Source organism: Tenrec ecaudatus, chromosome 1 (genome assembly GCF_050624435.1).
Source record: "Tenrec ecaudatus isolate mTenEca1 chromosome 1, mTenEca1.hap1, whole genome shotgun sequence".
Taxonomy (NCBI): Eukaryota; Metazoa; Chordata; class Mammalia; order Afrosoricida; family Tenrecidae; genus Tenrec; species Tenrec ecaudatus.
In genome coordinates this window covers 41,479,172-41,500,562 of record NC_134530.1, presented here as the reverse complement: position 1 = coordinate 41,500,562, position 21,391 = coordinate 41,479,172, and the positions used below count along the sequence as shown (strand labels likewise).

Sequence of the window (21,391 nt, the reverse complement as noted above, 5' to 3'; positions counted from 1 at the left end):
TAGAAATGGAAGATGCTTAGCTACAGTCTGCAACTGAGCAAACGTGCAGTGAAGATGCATTGGTAATGACCGGTGATTGGCATCTGGGAGTCAGAAGCATAGAAAGGTTGGTAGTTGGAAAATATGGTCTTGGTGACAGAGATCATATGATTGAATTTTGTAAGACCAACAACTTCTTCCTTGTAAATACTGTTCCCAGCAATACAACAGTGACGATGCACATGGAACTCATGAGATGGAATTCACAGAAGTCAAATCATCTACATCTATGAAGAGAGACGATGGAGATGCTCAATCTCATCAGTCAGAACAAGGCCAGACAACAACTACAGAACAGACCATTAATTACAGATATGCAAGTTCCAGTTGAAGCCGAAGAAGACGAGAACAAATCCATCAGAATCAAAGTACCACCTTCAGTGTATCCCACCTGAATTCAGAGGTCATCTAAAGAACAGATTTGATGCACTGAACATTAATGGCAGAAGACCAGAGGAGGTGGCAGATGACATATAGGAATAGAGCGAAAAGTGATATTAAAGACAGGAAAGAAAATACCAAAACAGATGTCAAAAGAGACTCTGAAACTTGATTTTGAATGTAGAGTAACTAATGGAAGAAAGGATGATACCAAAGAGGTAAATGGAAGTTCTCAAAGGGCAGTTTGAGAAGAGGAAATGAAGGATTATAATGAGATGCGCAGAGACCTAGAGTTAGAAAACCAGCAGCGAAGAATATAGTGCTTGTCAAGCTGAAAGAACTGAAGGGGGAAAAATCTAATTTCAGGCTGCAACATTGACGGATCCTGTGGGCAAAATCTTGACCGCTGAAGGAAGAATCAAAAGAGGACAGAAGGAACACAGAAAGCCATTGCACCAAGATGTGGTCAGTGTTCAACGATTTCAGGAGGTAGCATCTGATCAAGAACACGCGGCCCCGAAGGAAGAAGTCTAAGCGGCACTGAAGGTACTGGCGGAAAGACAAGGCTGCAGGAATGGACAGAGTAACCATCGAAATGCTTCAGCAAACAGATTCAATGGAGGAAGCACTCATTCATCTATGTCACGGAATTTGGAAGACAGATCCCTGTCCAACCAACTCAGTATAGCTATCCATAACAGAACATTCAATAACAGAAGTTATTGAACACTATCGTTCATCATACGTGAGGAATATTTTTCCTGAAGTTATCACAAATGGTTGCAGCAGTACATTGACAGGGAACTGCGAGCGATCCAAGCTGGGTTCACAGAAGGATGTGGAGTGGATAATCTTATTGCCGATGTCAGATGGGCCTTAGCTGAAGGCAGAGAGTACCAGAAAGATGTTCAGCTGTGTGATATTAACCAAGCCAAGGCATTCGACTGCATGGATTATAACGAACTATGGGTAACATCGGAGAATTGAGATTCCTCAGCACTTGATTGTGTTCACTTGGAAGCTGTGCACAGGCTGAGAGGTGATGGCTTGGACAGAACTAGTGGGTATTGCATGGTTTAAAAACAGAAGAGGAATGTGTCAGAGTTGTACTTCTGCCACACTTGTTCGATCGGTATGCAGAGAAAATAATAGAGAAGCTGGCCCATCTGAAGAAGCCCTTGGCATCAATACTGGAGGAAGATTTATTCACAGTCCGCAGTATGCAAATGCTACAATCTTGCTGGCTGAAGGGGACAAGGGCTTGCCTATTCACTGACAGAGGTCAGAGAGCAGTCTGTAGTATGGTTTATACCTCAACCTAGGAAAACAAGAATCCTCATAACTGGACCAATAAGCAGCAGCACGATGAATGGAGAAAAGAGCGACATTGCCAACGATTTCATTTTACTTGGGTTCACTAACCACGCCTATAGAAGCAGCCACCGAGATATCAAACAACATACTACATTGCATACATCTGCTGCAGAAGAGCTCTTTAGCATAATATATAAAACCTTTTTATTGTAAATTAGGTGGTGGTTTACATTTTAGATCATCAACTTTTAAACAAGAGTTTAAGCTACTTGTGTTAGTCCGGGTTGACTAGAGAAACAAATTCATAGACACTCTTATGCTATACAAAAGAGCTTCCTGTACAAAAGCAATTGAATATTGAGAACAGTCCAGACCAACTCTATAAGTCTGATAGTCACTGATTTACCAATCTATAAATTCCTCTTCAGACTCACGCAACACATACCGTGATGCCCAAATGCAGGAAGATCACAGACCAGCGGGAGATTCAGTGGGGGTGGAAGCCTCTCGGGGCTGGCAGGGGTCTCCGTGTGGCTCCTTCAGCTCCAGGGCCCTAGCATAGCTCCATGTGTCTTGTCCGCAGGAGTGCCTCGCGGGGAGTGAGCGTGTGTCCCACCTCCAGCGAGCTATTTATCTCCCTAGCACCTCCAGATGAAGTCATCAAGCTGCGACCTGATTGACAGGCTAACCCCACCCCTCCACAAGTTGACACCAGATCAGGTAACTACACACTACTCATCAAACTCCCTGATAGTTTACCCTTCATCACTCACTCCTTGATTTCCGTTCTCCTTTTGTGGACCGCAATCTTCCACTTCATCCAAGTTTACAGCCTGAGCCATTGCTTTATCTCCACCCCACCTCCACTTGTTCTCTGAGCCTTTGCAATCTCCGAAGCCTGTCCCCCCTTGGTATGGGAGCATCTTTCTCTGTCCCTTTGGTAACAGTGGTCTGCTGTAACATTTGTCTTTTTGTGAGTGACAAATTTCACTCGCCATCCTGTTCTGCCAGTCCATCCGGGCCATGGACGGTTTCGTGGCTTTGCCATTATTTTCCAGCAAGGCACAGCATTCCATCAAACACGGTTTGTTCTCACATTTCTCTATCCTTTGTTTCACTGATGGGCATTTAGGCTGCTTCCATCCTCCTGCTCTTGCGAACAATGCCCCGTGGAACATGGGTGCGCACCTGTATCTGTGCATATCGTGAACTCTTATCTCTTTAAGATGGGTACCCAGCAGAGGCATTCCTGCACGGTACAGAGTTGGAAGAGTGCCATATCGCTTTCCACTGTGGCTGTAATACAGAAAGTGTTCCGAAGTAAAGATGTCACTTTGAGGACCAAGGTGCCTCTGACCGAAGCCATGGTATTTTCAGTAGCTGCCTATGCGTGGGAAAGATGTGCAATGCATAAGAGAGACTGAAGAAGAATCGGTGCTTTTGAATTATGCTGTTTTGTAAAGAATATGAACTAGATCATGGACTTCCAGGAGAAAGACCAAATCTGCCTTGGAAGAAGTACCGCTAGAATGTTCCCCAGGAGAGAGGAGGGGGAGGCTTCCTGTTATCAGGAGCGAGCAGTCGGTCATTGAAGAAGGACCATGCTTGGCAAACTAGAAGGTCCGTGAAAAGAACTAAGTATAGCAAAGATGGCGAGTTTCCTGGCCTGGGCACCTTCCACCCGCAAAGAGATGCTAAGTCGGCCCAGGACCGGAGGTCTGAAGGGGGAAGGAGATGGATGAGGTGGGGTGGTGGTGTCATCTCTAGGGGATGACACTGAAGCTGAGCCTGGAGGACACATTGCAAAGTGCCAGATGGAGGGAGGGAAGGGCATGGCAGGGAGGGGAAACGGCATATGCAGCCGCACAGAAGTGGGAAGCGGAGCTGGCACATTCTGAGAGCTGCGACGGAGCCAGATGATTCAAGCAGTGGGCCCATTTGGGGACATGGCAGGAGACTCGGCTGTGGAAATCAGTCAGCGGAGGTTCACCGAGGAAGGGCCACGTACAGTGAGCCCCGGACTTTGAACAGCTTGGTCCTCAGGGGCTGGGGCTCTTGTTACCTGTGGGTGGGAGGAGGCCACTGGTAGTGATATGGGTTTGGTGTTAGGTGCGTTCAAGTCGGTCTGACTCTTAGCAACTCTCTGTGCACTAGCATGAGATGCTGCCTGGCACTGAAGCCACCACTGCGTCCCCCCATCCTGTCGAGGGCCTTCCTCTGTATCACTACTCCTCCACTTTCCCGGGCAGGATGTCCTTCTCCACGGACTGGTCTCTTCTAACAACACGTCCGAAGTACGTGAGATGACACATCGTCATCCTTACCTCCACGGAGCATCCCGGCTGTCCTTCCTCCGAGACAGGGCTGTTTGTGCTTCGATATTCTTCACCAGCACCTCAGTCCAACGCTTCGATTCTTCTTCAGTCTTCCCGAGTCAGTGCTTGCATTTCTCGTGCCCAAGAGGCCATGGAAAGACACTGCGACTTGGGTCAGGCACACCTTAGCGCTCAAAGTAGCCTGCTGGCTACTCGACACGTTAAAGCCGTCTCCGGCCACAGATTCCCAATGCGATGCCTCCTTTGATCTCCTGACCGCTGCTTCCAGGAGCACCGTTGGTGGAGCTAAGCAAAGATGGAATCCTTGACGATCGACGTCTTTTCTCCCTGGGTCACGGTGTTCTCCGCTGGTCCAGTGTGAGGATTCCGACGAGAATGGTTGGTGTTTTAGAAAAAAGGCATGCCGTGTCTCCATTAGGAGTGCCTGGTGGTGCCAACGGTCCGGCGCTGGATTTCTAACTGAAAGGTTAGTGCTTTGGTCCCACCCAGCGATCCCTCAGCAGAACAAGGCCTAACCAGGCACTTCTGAATGCTCGCAGCCTCGAAGACCCCAGGGTGTGCATTTGGTCCCTTTGCCCCAGGGGCCCCTGGCACCAGGGTTGACTCAGTAGCAAGTGTGTGTGTGCATGTGTGTGCCTGCATGTGCCTCTGTTGGCTCCTCTCTGCCATGCGGGGATAGCCTGGCTGCCCCTGGACCCCCTGAGCCTCATGCAGAGAGGACACATGGTCACTCAAGGGGACGATAGGGCTCTTCAAGAAGAAAGAGAGGAGGAAAGGGTGGGGATGGAGGAGGAAGGCCGCGGGGGAAACAGCTCTCATTTCAGCCGTGTTATTTTATTTCATTTGCCCGTCAGAGCAGAAGTTCACCTTTAATCCTCCGCTGACAAGTTAAGTCAGCCCCCTTGTCATTTGAACTCAGCGGGGCTTAAATCAGGCCTTGTCAGCTGAAATCACACTTTGGGCTGAATACAGCTCCCAGGTTCTGCAAGGTCAGGGTCCTGACTGGTGACCAGGACAGGGATCTCAGCCTTCTGATAAACGGCTATCCCCTGGGGGGAGTAGGACCTGATCCAGCACATTCCATATAAACCACCGCTCTTGAGAGGCCATCTCGTCTCATCCTTCTGCACTGATGAAGAGACAGGCTCAGACAGGGGAGTGCCTTGTGGAAGGTCACACAGAAAGAGGTTTCGGCGCCAGACTCTCCTCTGTCCCACGCGCTCAGGAAGTGAGGATGAGATCCCCACTGTGAGATAAGCCATCAACATGCTCAACGCGGTGCCAAGTCTGCCATGTCTTTCGTGAACGTCCAATGAGACCGCCTATTACAGCTGGAGTCTATCTGGGGTCCAATAGAGCACCTTGTTATTTTAGTGCCCACTCCAGCTGCTGGCACCCTCTCTCAACAGTGTGGAAGCCAAGAGCTCTTATCAGCCCACAGGAAGCCCCTGAAGCAGGAAATAGGCTCATGCGGCTGACATCACAAACCTGACCTAACATCCCTACACGAGGCGGATTTCGCTGGCCAAAAGCACCCCTCCTTCCGTCAGAGAGAGCAGTGATGTTTGCCAAAACAAGTATTTCCCCTCTTCTCTTCTCCCCTCCTCTTCCCTCCCAAGGGCCCCCGCCTCACTGGCGTCGGGACCAATCCCAAATGCACAGACACTCCTCCCACCTGAGTGAGGCACACCCCACTCCCAAGTCCCAAAGCGGCTCATGGATCCCAGGCTCTTTGACACTCCTTCTTTTACCTCCCTTCCCAGCTGGATGAGCCCTGATGCCTTGGGACTCATTGATTTGCCCAGTTCCCAAGTAACCCCGTCGAACAATGCATCTGGGAGCCTTAAAGCAACAGAAAGCCAGTCTCTCACAGTCACGGAGGCCACAGTCCCAAACCAACATGTTCACAGGGTCACACTCCCTCTCAAGGCTCCCAGGCAGAATCGGACCCTGGCCTTTCATTCAGCTTCCAGAGTGGCGGGCAACCCTTGGCCTCCCCTGACGCGCAGCAGCACCGCTGCCGTCCCTTGCCAGCATTGCCGCCTCCTTCTGCTTCTGTCTCAGCGTGCCTTCGCTTCTCCCGAGGAGCTCAGTCGGCTTGGATTACGTCCCACCCTAATTCATTGACCTCATTTTATCGTGACTACATCTGCAAAGACTGTTTCCATATAAGGTCACGCTCACAGGTGCGGGCGATCAGACTTCAATATATCTTCTGGGGGAGACACACTTCAGCCTACCATAAACAAACACACCTGCACACCCGCTGCTGCGGCGGAGCTTCAGCATGCTGGAGGGGGAGCCTCGGACTCCCCTGGACGCAGTCTGCTCTCCTCTGCCTCCAAAGGCACGCCGTTAGGCTAGTGATGGTTTCTGAAGTCTCAGGCACCCACAGCAAGCCTATCAGCAGAGATCCCACCTAATGACCCCGGCCCAGGTCCTGCCAGGAACCACGAGAGACACGGGAAACAGATAAATAAAACTCAGCAACAGACACAAAGAGCCATAACTAAAACAGCAGCTCTGTAACCCGACTGTGTACCAGATGCTGATGGAACACAGCAGGAGGATGTCTTAATTCTGTCTTGGTGGGAGAGGTCAGAAGGCTTCGCCCAGGAGGGAACGGATGAGTAAGACTTCGCCAGGCAGAAAGAGACGATGAAGTGGCATAAGTGAAGTCTATTTCCTCTGCGCCCTAAGTGCCGGAATGGTTTATCTGCAGGGTGTCTTGTTTGTCTCCTACAAATCTCTGTGAGGCGCTTGGGAGCCGTGCCACCAGACCATTCGACAGATGAGGAAACAGACCTTAACAACTTAATGACCCATGGTTGGACGGAAGCCCTCCTGTTGAGGGAGACGGGGCTGTCTCTTTCGGTCTGTCTCCAGTCCTTTGGATGGGCTTGGAAAGAGCCCCTACAGCAGAGGGGTCTCTGCGGCTGCTGCCTAAGGGCCACGGGGTTCACTGGATGGTGGCGTTGGGAACTGTCCTCCAAGTGTCAAGTGCATCACGGGACTGCCCTGTGGTTGCTTGTTGCCATTGGGTCAACTCATCATCATGGTGGCCCACGTGGGACATATTTGGCATGACTCAGTCCTGCACCAGCCTCATGGTTCTTGGTCTGAGTGAGTCTGGTGTGTGGCCATTGTGTCAATCCATCCCTCTCAAGGGCTTCTTCTTCTTCTTCTTCTTCTTGATTCTCTATCTTATCAAACATGATGTATGCTCTATTAACAACTGATCTTTCCTGATGGTGTGCACAAAGCAAGCTGACGCATGGCCATCCATGCATCTAAGGAACCCGCGGGCGGCATTTCCCCTCTTATTGTGGCATGTATTCTTCGGGCTAAACCAGCTGCTGTGTGGCTTTGAGATAGACACTGTCGAGTTGCGCTTTCATGAGCTTTTCAATGGCTGGTGTTTCAGATATTGACTGCCAGGCTCTTATTTCTAAGGCCTCTCTGGGTGGATTTGAACCATCAATAGTTTGGCTAGAAGCTGAGCACATTAGCCATTAGGCACTACCTGAGCACTTCTCAACGATTCTAGAAGCCCCTAACTCTCTGGGTGCTCCCGGTTCACCTTCTCGGCAAGGACAAGGCTGCCACCAGCCTCTGGAGCTTGAGAAAAGACAACATGCTTGACAGCTTACAAAAGATGCAGATAGACTAGACCCATCACAAGTTGACCTACAAAGATCGGGCCAGAAGTTCAAGGTCAAATCCCTTTACTACATTCTGCAAACGCAATGCTCAGTTCAATGCTCCCATCAGCCCACTCTGATCAGACTTCTTACTCCCATGAACACCAGAGATTGATCGTGTCCAGGTCACCAGTGGGAGCCACATGGACTGCTTTGTGACCATTTCTCTGACGGCACTCATCTGTCGCTGGGCACAGCTGAGTTCTCTCTTTTTCAAAACCACCTTGTTCTCTTGGGATCTGGAGCGCCCCATGCTCCAAGCTGTCTTCATGGCTTGCTCCATTTCTTGGCTTATCTATGTTTCTATCCCTAAATCTTGAGGTGCAATGGAGTCCACCCTGGGTCCTCTTCTCTGGCCTCTCCCCACTGCCCCCCATCCAGACTTCTTATCTGGTCTCTGGTTTTAACCGCCACCCACAGAGCAATGACTCTCAACTCTATGTCTCCAGTCCTGACTTTTCCTCAGGACTCCAGACTTGTAGCTCAATGACTGTCCATCTCCATGGCGTCCGTTGGGGGCACTTCCTGTGGTGTCACCAGGAGAGTGTGGCCCACGGCTGGTGACATTGTCAAAGGCGTTGACACCAAAAGGACTGTCTATAAAATCTTTGTGTTGTGCTTCAACAGAAAAGTGTTTATCTTAAACAAAAGTAGCCATGGAGTTAGTCATAACAACTGAGAGATGTCTAAAATCAACTGGCTTACACACACCGGAAGACCCCCAAGGCTCAGCCTCTAGGCTCATTCACTTTCCGTTGTCATTACCACTTAGTGCCAGCGATGTTTCTCGCCATGCTAGAGCCCTGGAGGAGCCACGTGAAGAGAGTCCTGCCAACACTGAGATGTTTCCACTGCCATTGGATCCACGAGACTTTTCCACCCACCAGCCTGTGATCTGCCTGCATTCGGCATCGTTGCATGTGTTGTGTGAGTGTGAAGAGGATTTTATAGGTTACTATTGGACATATAGGCTAATATTGAACCTATGAACTTGATCTGGACTGGGCTGGGATATTTTCTCAATATACAATTGCTCTTTGATATAAAACGCTTTCTTATACACATAGGCGTGCTGTGAATGTGTTTCTCTAGTCCACTCAGACCAACACACCTCCCTCTAGAATCCATCCTCCATGCAGGAGTGACGGCTTCAGAAAGGGCACCGGGTACCGGCGCCTCCCTGCTGGAACCCCCAAGGGCTTCCTGTTGCGCTGGGAAGATCTTCAGATCCCATTTCAAGGTGCACATGGCTGGCATGAATGGCCCCCGTCCTTCTGCCTGACCTTCTCTCTCACCTCTACCCCCTATTGCTTTGTCCTTGATACATGTGCTTTCTCTGAGTTCTCTGCACGTCTGAGTTTCCTCCCCTCATTGTGTATCTGATGGTCTCCCGGCTCAGAATGTTCAGCCTGTTGTGTTTGTGGTTTCGGCTGACATGGCTCCTGTCTCACCCAGCCAGCCACTCCTCTTCTGCCTCCTGCACATCTTCCAGGCCGTTTTCATCACAGGCTCCCTCCTGATCAGGTTGTGGTATATTTCTTGTTTGTGTCATTGCATTTAAAAAGGATCGTTTCCCCACTCCCCCTTTCCCACGGCAAATAAACTGCATGCACACAGGATCTTGTCCTGCCCTCCCGGTGTGCAGGGAGTAGCTCCCTCCCTCTCCCTGAGTTCCCCAAACACCAGGACACTGTCCCTGCTGGGCGAATTCTGTCACAAGCGCTATGAGGCTCCAGTCCTGAAGATTCTAGTTCAATCGCTGGAGAACGAGCCCAGGTCTCATTTATTAATTTTGCGTGCATGCTCTTCTAAAAGGGCGAATGAGCACTCAGAGTAGGGAGTCGCCGCCCTGCGGTGGAGTGTAAGCTGGGCCGTTCTGCACAAGGTCAGTAGTTCTAAACCACCAGCCGCTCCTCGAGAGACAGATGAAGCTGTTGACTCCTGTAAAGAGTGACAGTCTCAGAAACCCACAGGGGCAGTTCTATCCTGTCCTACGGGGTCGCAATGAGTCAGCATGGACTTGGTGACAGGGATGAGTGAGTGAGTGAATTGTTATAGGTAGACAATTTAATAAGCTCTGATGGGGTAGTGGTTACATGTTGAGGTGCTAACCTGAAAGGTCAAGGGTTTGAAACCACCAGCCGCTCCTTAGGAGAAAGAGGACACTTTCTACTCCTCTAAAAAGTGACAGTCCTGGAAACCCACAGGGGCGGCACTAGTCTGTCCCACCGTGTGGCTATGAGTTGGAATGTACTGAGTTCAGATTGGGGCAGTCATACGTGCCATTCACATTCTTACCTGGTGGGGGAGCTGGAGACTTCTCCTATGACCTCACGGCTAAGGAGAGGGAGCCAGGCAGGAGCCTGGGGTGGACCCAGCCAGACCTCTCTGGTTGAATGGGGGCTTTGTTGCTGTGCCACCAGTCTTGGAAATCTGCTCACAATTCCTCTCCCGGTGCAATACCATTCATTCTATCGTCAACTGCCTTTGGTGGGCTTTTTGTGACGTGATAAGACTGAGCATGGGCACATCTTTGGAAGGTCTGGAGAAGGCAGCGTGGGCAGCCTCAGCCCTGGGTCTCTGTAGAACAAGGTCTCTTATCTTCCTCAGCCCCTTTGTCCTCTGGGTGCTGGCACCACTGTACCTCTATGGGGCCAGGGAAAGGGGTGTGGCCCACACAGCTTGAGTGACTGACCTGCTGGGCTCTAAGGCTGAAGGGCCAACGAGGTGGCCAAGCCCAGTTCTTCAGGACCTGGACCCTGGTTATCACAGGTCACCAAGGACGCCTGCCTTCTTGCCTGTATGATAGTGTTAGACCGGAATGTCCTCTCTGGTCGTCATTTGCTATTTGTTCCCGAAAACAAAACATAGTCAAATCTGCAACTCAGACAGAGCCAATGCCAGTAAAACAATTTTGGAATCGCTTCCCGCTTTGGGGAGAGCTAAGAGCCACGTAAATGACCTAATTATGTGCTGGTATTTCAGAGAATTAAAATCCACTGAGTGTACTGCCTACCCTTACAGGAATGAAAAGGTGAAATGGCCTCCAGCCCTAACCCTGTCTGTGCCCTCCGTGCCCTAGGCATCTCATCCCCATGAACCTCCCCACACTCTCACCCTGTCACAGCTCTCCTCAAAAGGGGCTCTGGTTACCCATTGGGCCGAGAACTGCAAGGTCCGGCGTTTGAAACCACCAGCCTCTCCGAGGGAGAAAGATGGGGCTTTCTGCTCGTCTTGTGAGTTACCGTCTTGGGAACCCACAGGCGCAGGTCTACCCTGTCCTACAGGGTCTCTATGAGTCAGCACAGACTGCACACCGGTGGGTGGGGTGGGTGGGCTAGTGAGTGAGTATATTTAGACTGTTTAAGGATTCCTGGGGGCATACTGGACTACACGTTGTGCTGATAACCCACATGCATGAGTTTGATTTTTGAGTTTAACTTCTACGCTCGGCCCCCTGAGCCAACAGGAGAGGGGACCACGGTGGTCACCATTTACTGAGTCGGCATCCGCAGGAGCCAAGTACTGGCTTGCGGGTGGGGGGGCAGACATTATGTCATCTAAGCTGACCACAGAGGTGTGTTCATGTCCATTTTCAGAGGGGACTTCGGAAAGGCAGGAAGATTATTGGGTCACTTCCAAAGTCTCACGCTAGAACTTCTATGTGGGTCTCCTGAGGTCAAAGTCCTGTCTCTTTCTCACGGGCCCTTCCCAGTCTCCAGCCCTTCTGTAAGTGGCCCACAGCAGAGGCCAAGGTCTGTCATAGAGGCTGTAGCTGAGCCCCCAGGCGGAGCCAAGGCAGAGGCAGCTGCACCACAAAAACACACCCGCAGGCATGCGCCTCCTCACAAGGTGAATGAGGAGAGATAAGGGGAACTGAAAGCCTGGCTTTATCTCCTTCTGTAGATCTCTCCCCTCTCTCCCTTGCTTTGGGGCTATCTTTTCTGTGGCCTTGTAAACCAGCCCCCACCCCCCAGCAGGGAGAAAGTGTGAAGGGAGGAGACAAAACAAAGGAGAGCTGATAGAAAGAAGAAACCACTATGAAAGCGGACATTCCCATCATCCTCTGGGTTCTGTTCAGTGGATTTCTATGATATAAACAGACCTTTGGCTTTGCCTGCTGGGCAAGTGACCTCCAACTAAATGAGCTTAGACAGAGTTTCCTGAAAAGAAACACTCCTTCTTGCACCACGCCCCCCCCCATGCACCACAAAGCACCCCCCCCCCCCCGCCCAGTGCATCAAGACCCACAGACACATAGATACGACCAGCCATTCACACACCCACTTCTGCAACACAAGTGGGTTACCCGGTGCAGCCGGTTTGAAAGTGGACAGCATGCGCTCAGACTCAGCTTTGCCCATTTAACAACTGCGCACAGAGGCCCTCGGCACTGGTCAAGCACACATCAGCGAAAAGCCACGGTCTCTGACGCTGGGGTGCACACGGTCTGGTGGGCAGACGGGGGTCTTGACATGCTGAGCTAAGGCCTGGAAGAGAGACCTTCAAAGAGGCCGTGGACTCATGGGGTGGTGGGTGGGGACCCAGCGTGGCCATAATTTCCTACCAAAATCAGGGAGAGCCGTGTGGGCTGAGCCAAGTCTCTTTGGATGGCCTCCTTTCCTTTATCTGAAGGAAACTGGATTAATAACAGTACCTACTTCGTAGGACCGGCATGAAAATGAAATGTTTTGATTAGACAGAGCACTTCATCCAAAGCCTGGCCTGGTGATATGAGCTGTGAAGTTCCATATTCACGCCATTTTTCCATATGCCTCCAATGATAGACATAAAGTGGAGTGGAATGATTAATGAAAGGAAATTATTTGTCATTCATTTCCTAGACCCAAGCGTTGTTTTTTCATCCTAGGACACATGGGTTGTTAGATGACTGCCTCTTACTGGCCGAATATGCAACTGCATCTCTACTCTATTAGACACGATACATTTCTCAGAAAAAAAGACCTATGAATGGGGATCCTCAGACCTGGGTGACCATCTACACAACAGCGGAGAAGACATGGGAAGCTGGTGAAAGGTCTGTGAGCACCCCTCAGTTGAACAGGCTTACGATTTCAAAAACAACAACAAAAACCTCACTGCCATTGAGTTGATTCTGACTCATAGTGACACTATATAGGGTTTCCAAGACTATAAATCCTTGTAGGAGCAGATAGTCTTCTGTTTCTCCCATGTAGCAGCTAAAGGATTTGAACTATCAGCTGATTATCTCACAGAGCCACCAGGGCTCCTTGGGGCTTTGACAGCTATCCACGAGACCTGGCACCTTATCAGGGTCTGTGGTCGTGGGATGACTTTAGACACTCGTGGCTCAGAGTAGAGTCACACCTGTCAATCGTGGTAGCTTAATGACACATCCTGGTGGAGTGTGGCCTGTTATATGGGAGTGAGAGACTTTGGGAGCTGTGTTCTCTCTGGCCTTCTGCCTTCGTGCCTGCAGGAACTCTGCCTAACTCGAAGGGTGGCCCATGTGAGCCCCCTGACTCTAAGAGCTGCTGTCACCCTGCTCTGTTCCCCCTGACCTTGGATCCACAGCCTGTGATCTTCCTGGGTCCATTTCACCTTTCTGTGTCACTGGCATGTGGCTATGTGAGTCTGAAGAAGGACTTGCAGACCTGCATCAGATGGAGATTCTTTGTGATATCTAAGTATTTCTTGGTATAAATCTCTTTCTTATACATAGATGAGTGCCACTGGATTTGTTTCTGCAGACCAGGCATCGCCGAACTTCAGCTCCCATGCTACTTTTAGCAATTTCGGTATGTACATGTGGCTTGGCAGTAAATTTGGGGGAAATATATATATATATAAAGGGTATTATTCAGATAATGATGATTTCATTTATTTGTAAAAATCTATTTCTGGCTCTTAAATAAGTTTTAAATTGCTGTTAGGGACAGGATCAGCTCTCCTTCTCACTGAAAAGTTTGCTGAGCCCTGGTCTAGACAACACAGCCGATCCCAGGGTCCAACAACTCTCTTGACTCTCTTTCTGTTTTCACTGACGTCTTCTGAAAATGACAACCATCTCTCTCTCCTCACTAGTCCCTCTCCCCTGGCCCACATCATTTAAGGATGGCAAATTACAAAAGAAGTAGAATTCACCTCCCCGAGGTTCACTGTAGAGCGAGTTGTTTGGGAGAAAGCGCGCACTACCATCCCCTACCAGGAAAGCACCATCTGTTCCAGACGCCACCGAAGAAACGTCCCAGTATGGTAAACAGACTGTCCAGCGGAGCTTTCTGAGATGACAGGGATGTTCGACACCAGGCTTCTCAGTACAGGAGCTGGGGGGGGGGGGGGGCAGGGCTGGTGGTGTCATATGTGGCTAATAAGCACTTGATATGCGGCTTGTCTGACTGATGAAGTGGCTCGTTCATCTCGTGTAACCTCCGTTAATGGAAGGGCAACAAGGCACCTGCTGCTGGTGAGTTGTTTCCAACTCACACTGACCCCACGTGAGTCCTCGTGGAGCTGCGTGGATTTGAACCTCTGAGCTCTCCGGTAGCAGTCAGTGTGTATGCCGCCCGTGTGGCCATAGGAGACTCTGCTCATATATCCTTCCGGAGTCTGCTGGACAAGTTTGGGTATCCTTATCTGGGGCCAGGCAGTTGGCTGGACCATGGGCGATGTGTCTGAGGCTGAGGCTTCTTCCCCAGGGGTTCCAACGGCAGGGCCTTCCCAAATATCTAGCTAAGGATCTTGTTAACCCTGAGGGGCTGATCCCTTTTACTTTAGACAATTTCTTCAGCTCCCCCAAATTGCCCGAAGAATCAAATCCATTCATTAGGTTTTCTGAAAGCGCAGCCTGATCCCATTTCTAGGTGATGTCTTTAGGAGCAGAGGGGAGCCCGCTGGACTGGCGGCATGCTTTGGGCCATTTCGCGCCCGCCAGGCTGAGCGGCAGTGAGGGCCGCATCACAATGCCCTGCTTTTCCCTTCTAAAAGGATTGGAGACACAGTCCTGGCTGGGCTGTGTCATCTATTCATTTCCTTCCAAGCTGGCTTCTATAAGCTCATTCATGGGGGATGACTGGGGAAGGAAGCCGGAGCGAGGCACACGCATGCACAGAAAACAAGCAAGGCGCTCCTCCCTGTTTGAGGGGGGAGAGAGCGTGGGGTGGGGGTGAGGGGCAGGCCTTGGGGGGCTGTCTGCCAGGGGAGGCAGGGCAGAGACCAGGGTCTGGCTGGAGAAGGAGACGGGGAGCTCCCCTTCCAGAAGCCCTGCACTGGCCAAGGCTCTGGGAGCCCCATCCTGGTTGGCTCGTGGCGCCTCAGAAAGAGGCGATCAGACAAAAGCCAGGGAGCAGCAGGTGAAGAGAAATCGGACAGTGGCACGGGACCCCTTCCCGGGAATGTCCTCACGCGCATGCTCTGCCTTCATCCCTCCCATCGCAGACAGAGGCCCCCCCAATGACAAGTAGGGACTCTTCCCTGAGCCACCACCTCTGTCCAGCTACACAATTCAAAGGGCCTGAGCATTTGGCTTGGCAGTGCAATTTGCATACAATTTGCATACATCTGCATACCCCTCTCCAGAGGCCCTCAGTCAAAGGATGTGAAGTGAAATAAAATAAATTAATCAGTGCTGCTTCCCATAACCCAGAGATGCAGGGCTTGGCACCCACAAGACATGGTCAGAGCAGTGGGGTGAAGCAGGGAGTCGGAGAGAAGGGCCGGGAAAGCACCCAAACTGGGACTTAGGGCCTCCTCTCCTGTCCCAACCCTCCACCCCTCCTCATCTTCAGAGGACAGGAAGTTGAGTCACAGGGTCTCCTGGCTTCCTGCACCTGAGCCTCATTGGTGCCTGGCATTGCCTTGACCCTCAGCCTGGAGTTTCACCGTGTCTGCACAGCGACAAGCGTGAGGTCCGGTCCACCAGTGCTGGGGAGACAAAGAGGTGTCTGGTGCTCTTTCTCCCCCACCCCCCACCTCCACCATCTGCACCAGTCACTTTCCATTGGACCACTAGGGTGCTCCCCATCAGCTGGGCGGGTATTCACTACCCCTGCCTCCGGGCCCATGTACAGGCTGGGGCAGCGCGAGAGGTGGTCCCCTCGTCAGCAGTGAGCTGGAGCTAATTCCTCCCAGTCCCTCTGCCAGGTGCTAATGAGAGGCTCCCAGCATGTTAGCCAAGCGCTTTCCCATATCATGTAAATACGCCTCTTAACAATTCAGCTCATGGCACTGTTTAACATATGCCTTGACATTCCTCCGTCTCATTGATCTATCTAGGATTGGAAACCACCTCTGAGGCTGGGCCCTGAGTGTCAAGTTCACTCCTGTGTGTGTTCCTCACCCCACCCCCGGCCCCCAATCCCAGAGTGCCCTTGAGCAAGAAGGTCTTTATGCCAAGATGGTGGAGAACAAGACTGGGACTAAGGGGACCAGATCACAGCCAACACAATAGCCCCAACCAGGAGAGGAGGACCGAGAGAGGCTGAGGCGAGGAGAACCTCAGAGCCAGGGCCCAGTGGTGAATGAGCCCCAGAGGGCTTCTCTCAGCCCATCTCCATGCACTGCGCAGTGCGGCCTGGGGCAACCTGAAGGATGAGGGGAGTCAGTTAAAGATGTGAGATCACCCCACCCTCATCTCCCCACAGATCCACCAGGCTGGCTCCACTTGGCTGCTTTGTCTCCTGGGTTCATTTGTCCAAATGGTGATGCTTCAGACAAAAGGTGAACAAAGTGTTCTCTGAGATCAAGGGCCCGCAGAGGATGGCCCAGGGGCCAAATAGATCTACCAGCTAAGTTTATGTGGTTCACAAGCCCAGAATGGCATTTTTATTGTTTAATCCTTGGGGTGGGGGGAACAGAAAAAGAGGAAGGTCCTGGGACCAAAGCAAGGAAACTGTATGGCCGCGAACATCCCTGTACATGTAAGGAACGAGATGGGGAAGACGGCAGGTACGCTTATGGGTGGAGCGAGGTCCACCCCAAGTTCTCGCTCCCCGGGGGCTGTGGTTCTGAGTGTCCTTAGAGACAGGGTGTTTGCAAATGCAGTCAAGTTAAGAAGACATCCTGGGGCTTAGGGTGGACCCAGTCACTGAAGGCCGTAGTGCTCAGACCGCAGCGGAACTGTGGACTCTGAATGGAGAAGACACCGCGTGAAGGTGCTGAGAGAAAGGGGGAGTGTGACGGCACAATGGAGCAGAGGCACTGGGTGCCGGAGATTCTCCACGGCCAGCCCAAAGCCAGGAGAGAAGAATTGGATAGTCTCCCTCCAAATTCCCCCCGAAGGAACCCACCCTTGGTTTTGGACTCAGCCTCCAGGACTCTGAGAGACTACGTCTCTGCTCTGCCTAAGCCACCAAGTGAAGCGACTTGGCTGTGACAGGCCTGGGAAACCAACCCAGTCCTTCAGTTCTGCGGTGGCAGCACTCACACTCCATCGGCAGAGCTGGCGAGTTGTGACAGAGACCATATGGTCGCCGAGGCAAAATCCTCTGCTATCGTTCCCTTTACAGGAGGAAAAGTACACCAACCGATGCATGTTTTAGATCATACAAAGCAAGTTCTCTGCCTAACTCATTCCCAAGGTGGTGGCACCTTGCACTGACATCGCAAGAAGAATGTCAAGGCTGAGCAGGCTTACTCCTGGGCTCACGTCTCTCATGCATGACCAGGCTGGGATGCCCTGTCCAGACACAGGAAGCACTCCATCAAGGAAGCGCTAACACCTGGACCCAAGCCCCAGGACTCTTCTTGGGCCCTGGACCTGCTTGTCTCTAACGACGTCTGCTCTCAGACGGAAACCCACCACGGTGTGTCCTATGGGTTGTTGGACTGGACAGCAAACCACCAGGCTGTCTTTCAGTCCATCTCTCTCCCCTGCCAAAACATGACCTGATACCTCATGTCCCAAATTCCACCACAAGACGTCCTTTGTTGTGAAAATAACGCAAGGGTCTGCTTGATTTTTAGAAACGTAGACTTTGGTGTTAACGCTGTGACTTCTTGAAATAGAGAACTATTCCAGATGGGTTGGCAAACATGGGCTTGAACACATAGGCGATTGTTACGATACTACTGGACCAGACTCCATTTTGTTCTGATGTACATATGACTGTCAGGACTTGAAGTCAACTCGGGGGTATCTATCTATCTATCTATCTATCTATCTATCTATCTATCTATCTATCTATCTATCTATCATCTATCTATCTATGCATTCATTCATGCATGCATCCATCCCTCCATCCTTCCATCTATCCATCCATCCTTCCCAGAGGTATGCTGGAGGGGGTACAAAGGAGGCCCGGACAAGCTAGATCCTAAGGGCAGAAGAGCAGGCTGGGCACAGTGTCATTGAGGGGAGGCTGGTTCCTCGAAGAACAGAGACCTGGCGGAGGGCACAGGAGAACTCAGGTATGTCTAGGTTGTGGCTAGGGTCTCCAGAGGGTTTTGAGGACTGTATCACCCATCCTGGACATGAACAGAGAGGGACAGTGTTGGTGACTTACCCGGTACCACACGATCTCACGCATTCGGCCATCTGTTTTAAAGTTACACTTCAAGGTCACAGCATCACCAGCCACCACAGGTGGGAGAGGCTCAATGCTGACCGTCAAGTAACCTGTGAAAACAGAGAGAGAGTCGATCAGGAGGGCTAGCCCAACTGGGGTGGGTGGTAGAGAGGAGGGCAGGAGACAGCAGACAGATGAATGAAGGCAGTTACCCTGAAAAACCACAGGGCGTGCCACCCCCCACCCCGCACCTGGCTATCTGTGTGATGCTAACTGGGGACTGAGCAGCTTCTTCACCTTGTCCGCCAGCTCCAATGGGCCCCTTCACCCCAAACACTTCTTTTTGGGACAAATGTTCCCATAAATGCAGGACCCCATGGCATACTGGGTAAGCACCTGAAAGTATTTCTGCAAAATACACCCCGAGAAATAGTTCTGCGATCAAGCACCCCAACTTCCTCTCATCTTTCAAAGCCACGGTGCACACAGCTCCATTAAGTCCCTCAGGGAACAAGCCTGCGGAAGTTTGCTGAGCTCAGTATTACCCGTGCCCATCACCCATCTCCATTCTGCTCGGCCAGGGGGCTGTGAACCCACAATGGGATGCCTGGGCCCATCTTTCCCCATCTTTCAGATAAAAGTTACGCCCATGGAAGACAGCCTTAAGACACCACCGTGTGCTCCTTTGACATCCAAATTCCCTTCACACACACTCTGCCACCCCCGAGAGGTGCAATCCGAGCCCTTGGCCATGGTGGGGGTGATGCTGATAGAGGTGGCGAATAGAAGCTGATTGCCTGGGAAGGCAATGGTGACTCCATGACAGAAGTCTTGCCTTTGATTCAGAAGACCTGGGTTTGAGAGTCCCAGCCACCACACCTCATGCCCAGCCACCACCTGTCTGTCAGGGAGGTTTCCATGTTGCTCTGATAGGAAGCAGGTTTCAGGGGGATTTCCAGACTAAGATGGACTAGGAGGAAAGCCTTGGGAATAGACTTCAGAAAATGAGCCCATGCAACCCCTTTGGATGGCAATGGTCCAAGCCCCAGTCCATCATGGCCATGGCCGTGCCTCCTGTTGTGCCGGGGGTTGCCACCTCGACAGCAGCTGATACCAACAACCACAGCACCTGGGAAGCGGCCTTAAATTGTTGTAAGTTGGCACCAGTCGGTGCTTTCTTCCATCAGCTGCATCGTGGTATCTCTGCTCAACTGCTAGGCCCCTTGGCTGGGGTAGAGTTTGAGAAAGCTGGGACTCTTGCTATGGCCACCCCACTCTTGAGACACAGCTACCCTGATGCCAAAGTCTAATTGGAGAGGCTCCCGGCCTGCTCTTGTGCCTGCCCAGCCCTGTCCCCGAGGGCTGAGAGCCCATGCCAGCTCAGCAAGGGCCTTCATTCTCGGGCTGATCACCCAGTCTCACAAGATAGGCTTCCTGCCGACTGATGGCCAACCATTGATTTAACGATCAATCCTGTCCGATTGTCTTAATGAGAAAACTATCCAGGATGGGTACAGGGATTTCAATTGTGCAGGCAACCTGAGCAGATCGAGCCTGGGGGCCTGACCCCTGCCTGGGACTTAATGGCTACAACAGGCCAGGAAGAAAAAAAAACCCAAGAATCGACTCCAAAAGGATCAATGTGAAATCTGCAGTCAGCTTCGACCTGCATGGTGCAGGCTTCACGCCAGTCTCCAGGGTGAGGGTGAAGTGCAGGCTCACTCCGGGGAGGCCTCCAGAGTTGGAGCCCCTGGTAACTCGGCATTGCCCACTGCTTCACCCCCACTGCCAACCTGGGTGCTAGTGCTGTGGTGTCCTTCACCATCATCCAGAACTAACCAATCAAATCACCCTGTTTGCTCCCTCAGCACCCGAGCGTCCCACCAGACCCACTCCACCACCCAAATGGAATGGTCCAAGGAAGCAGTGGTCCAGGCAGACTGGAAGGACGTCACACACTCACACCCACCAAAGCCTGCTGTGCCCACTCTGTGCAGGCCCCGGGACCAGCATCCCAGATGCAGGGATGGATGGAGCACTTCCTGGACCCCGGAGAGAGACAAAGGACACCCTGGAGACCTCCCATTCAGGGCAAGTGTAATTGGGGGGCAGGGAAAATCTAGCCAACCTAAAGGAGACTCCCAAGTCCCACTGGGATCCCAAACCAGGACAGACAAAGAGGCCACCCTCAGCAGAAGGGACAATGAGAAGGAGGACTCCAGGGCAAGCCACACCCCCGTGTGGCATGTAGATAAGGACAAACCAACAGCATCGACACTGCCAGGCACTGAGGTAAGGGTTTAATGCACATCCCCTCACTGAATCAGGAGCCACCAGAGACCATGACTGTCCCCCTTGCCATGAGCCAACAGAGAGGCGAAGTGCCCCGACAAGATCACACAGCCCTAAATGGCAGGGGTGGGATTTGAACCCAGACCTTTGGGCTCTACCATAACCCCTACAGTATATTCAAGTCAAACCAAACCATGGCCATCAAGTTGGTTCTGAGGCACGGTGACCCCCCCCTACAGGACAGCGTAGAACTAGAGCTGCCCAGGAAGCTTTGCGAGAGTGTCAGCCAGCAGGCTGTCTGGTGGGTTTGAACCACTGACCTTCTGGTTCAGAGATAAGTACCTTAGCAGCTGTGCCACCACGGCTCCTCCATGGCTCATCACCGACTGCCACCGAGCCGACACGGACTCACAGTGACCCTATAAGGCAGAGTAGGGCAGCCCCCGTGGGCTCCCGGCCTTCGAATCTTTACGGGAGTCGACGGCCTCATTTGACTCTGGTGGAGGGGCTGATCTTGTGGTCAGCAGCCCCACCTATAGCCCACCACACCGCGGGGGGTAGGTTTCCATCTTCAAGGATGATGGTTTAATGAATTCTTGAGGATGTTTCCATGGTGGGAGAGGCCAGCAAGCACCTCCCACCGGGAGCTCTGTGCACCTGTTTTGGTTAGGCTGGGGGAGAAGCAGTCTGCAGCTGGCAGGGTGGGGGGCTGGGGGGTGGGGGGGTGGCCCTGGTAGCATATGACCCTTCCTGCGGCAGTGCCCAGCCCTGGATGGCCCCGTGCTCCAGGCTCCTCGCTAAGTCTCTTCCTCTTGGCAGCCCTTCTAGCAGCTGAAGGGGC

General features: G+C 51.9%; 1 protein-coding gene across 1 annotated transcript in view; it reads right to left on the bottom strand.

Annotated features, from left to right (window-relative positions):
- IGSF21 (immunoglobin superfamily member 21) overlaps positions 1–21,391 on the bottom strand; it is a 292,572-nt gene that overhangs the window by 148,739 nt on the left and 122,442 nt on the right. Inside the window, exon 2 of the mRNA XM_075538388.1 lies at positions 18,256–18,368. Within this exon, the coding sequence (XP_075394503.1) occupies positions 18,256–18,368 (113 nt within the window). The remainder of the gene's footprint in view (positions 1–18,255; positions 18,369–21,391) is intronic.